The 1,592-nt window shown below is 40.7% G+C and overlaps 1 protein-coding gene across 1 annotated transcript; it reads left to right on the top strand.

The window, feature by feature from the left end:
• Positions 1-70: 70 nt before the first annotated feature.
• Positions 71-549, top strand: TP53RK (TP53 regulating kinase; the record flags this gene model as incomplete). Its single annotated transcript, XM_009865137.1, has 1 exon — positions 71-549. A coding segment is annotated over one exon (479 nt), but the record flags the coding sequence as incomplete, so codon positions are not given.
• Positions 550-1,592: the final 1,043 nt, after the last annotated feature.

The following is a 1,592-nucleotide window of genomic DNA, read 5'->3' as shown; positions in this document are numbered from 1 at the left end:
TTATTGGTTAAAATACAGTAAGAAAATCTTGCAAACTAACCAGTAGCATTTAATTTCTTCTTTTAAATAGGTATTCCAGCTCCAGTGGTCTACTTTGTGGATTATGTCACGAACTCCATATATCTTGAAGATATTGTAGACTCTATTACTGTTCAGGTTCATATTTCTTCTGTACAGCAGAGTGGAAATGACACCAGTAGCCTCCTTACCTTAGGAGAGAAGATGGGTGAGCTGTTAGCAAGAATGCACGATGAAGATCTCATACATGGGGATCTTACAACTTCCAACATACTTCTGCGGCCACCTGTGGAGAAGCTGGACTTGGTGCTGATAGACTTTGGACTCAGTTTTATTTCAGGTCTTCCGGAGGATAAAGGAGTTGATTTGTATGTTCTGGAAAAAGCCTTCCTTAGTACTCATCCAGATGCTGAAGCTGTGTTTAAAGCTTTGTTAAAGACCTATGCAGATACGTCCAAAAAATCTGGTCCTGTGATCAAAAAGCTGGATGAAGTACGGCTACGGGGAAGGAAGAGATCCATGATTGGGTAAAAGAGAGTTGGCATAGGGATGGAGAAATGTTTCTACGTAGGTTCTGTGAATATGATTATTTATATTTCCAGTTGTTATTTCACAGATTACTATTTTGATAACTGTGTCTTCAAATAAATAAATTTGAGCTTAAGTGTCGTGAAGTAACAAGAGTAATTGTGAGATGGGAGCACAGATGAGATAAACAACTAAAGGCCACTTCTTTCCTAAATGTTAAATATTTCTTCTAAAAAGTAGTTTATAGCGTTATTCCACCCACCTTCCTCTTCCAGTGGTTAGAATCATACAGGGTAATCCTTCTGTGCTGGTGGACCATGGATTCATGGGAGGTAAGAGGGAGCTGGGGATACCAGAGCATCTGCAACAGGTATGAGAAAAACAAGTATGTTATTTTTTCTCAGAAGAATTTACAATAGAGTGTTTAAATCCATTGTAATTGGCTCTTCACATCCTGAAAATTTTTAGGAAGACTGAATTCCAGGGCATGGGCAATGCTGAAATGCAATGCTGAGCTTCAGCTAGGTTCCTTTTATTCCAGTAGTAGTTTGGGCTTTTTGAACTTTCAGTAGTATTTCCTATAGGAAATATAAAAATTGTTAATCAGGTAGAGTTCTCTTCTCAGAAACTTAAACTTTCAGCAAGAAGCATTCTGTAAATTTTCATTTTGGGGGCTTTTTAAGGGAGCTGCTTGTATTGCCATTGCCTACCTAAGTAGGCATTTGGCAGACATGGGCAGCGATACTGGTTCTTTTTTTTTGGGTAATGTTTTCTCTATATTGCTTGATTTTCTGGATTCCTCTGTCTAATAGTGTGAATGTAAGATAGCCCAGAGCAAAAACTCGCACACCCCACAGCAGCTGGGTTAGAAGAGGATCAGACCTCTGCGTTACAAGCTGCCCAGGATGCGAGTTGTGTGCCAGGTGAGTGCGTGAGCTTCGTTATTGACTTCGGAGAATGATTTAGGAGAAACAGTGAGCTCCCTGGGCGGTGTGCTGGTTCGGACAGCCGCTTTGCCCTCTTCCGTATGCCGTCACTGGCGCTCG

The sequence above is a fragment of the Apaloderma vittatum genome, unplaced genomic scaffold (genome assembly GCF_000703405.1).
Source record: "Apaloderma vittatum isolate BGI_N311 unplaced genomic scaffold, ASM70340v1 scaffold33562, whole genome shotgun sequence".
Classification (NCBI taxonomy): domain Eukaryota; kingdom Metazoa; phylum Chordata; class Aves; order Trogoniformes; family Trogonidae; genus Apaloderma; species Apaloderma vittatum.
The sequence above is the reverse complement of the archived record's forward strand: the minus strand, read 5'-3'. Positions and strand labels throughout refer to the sequence as shown.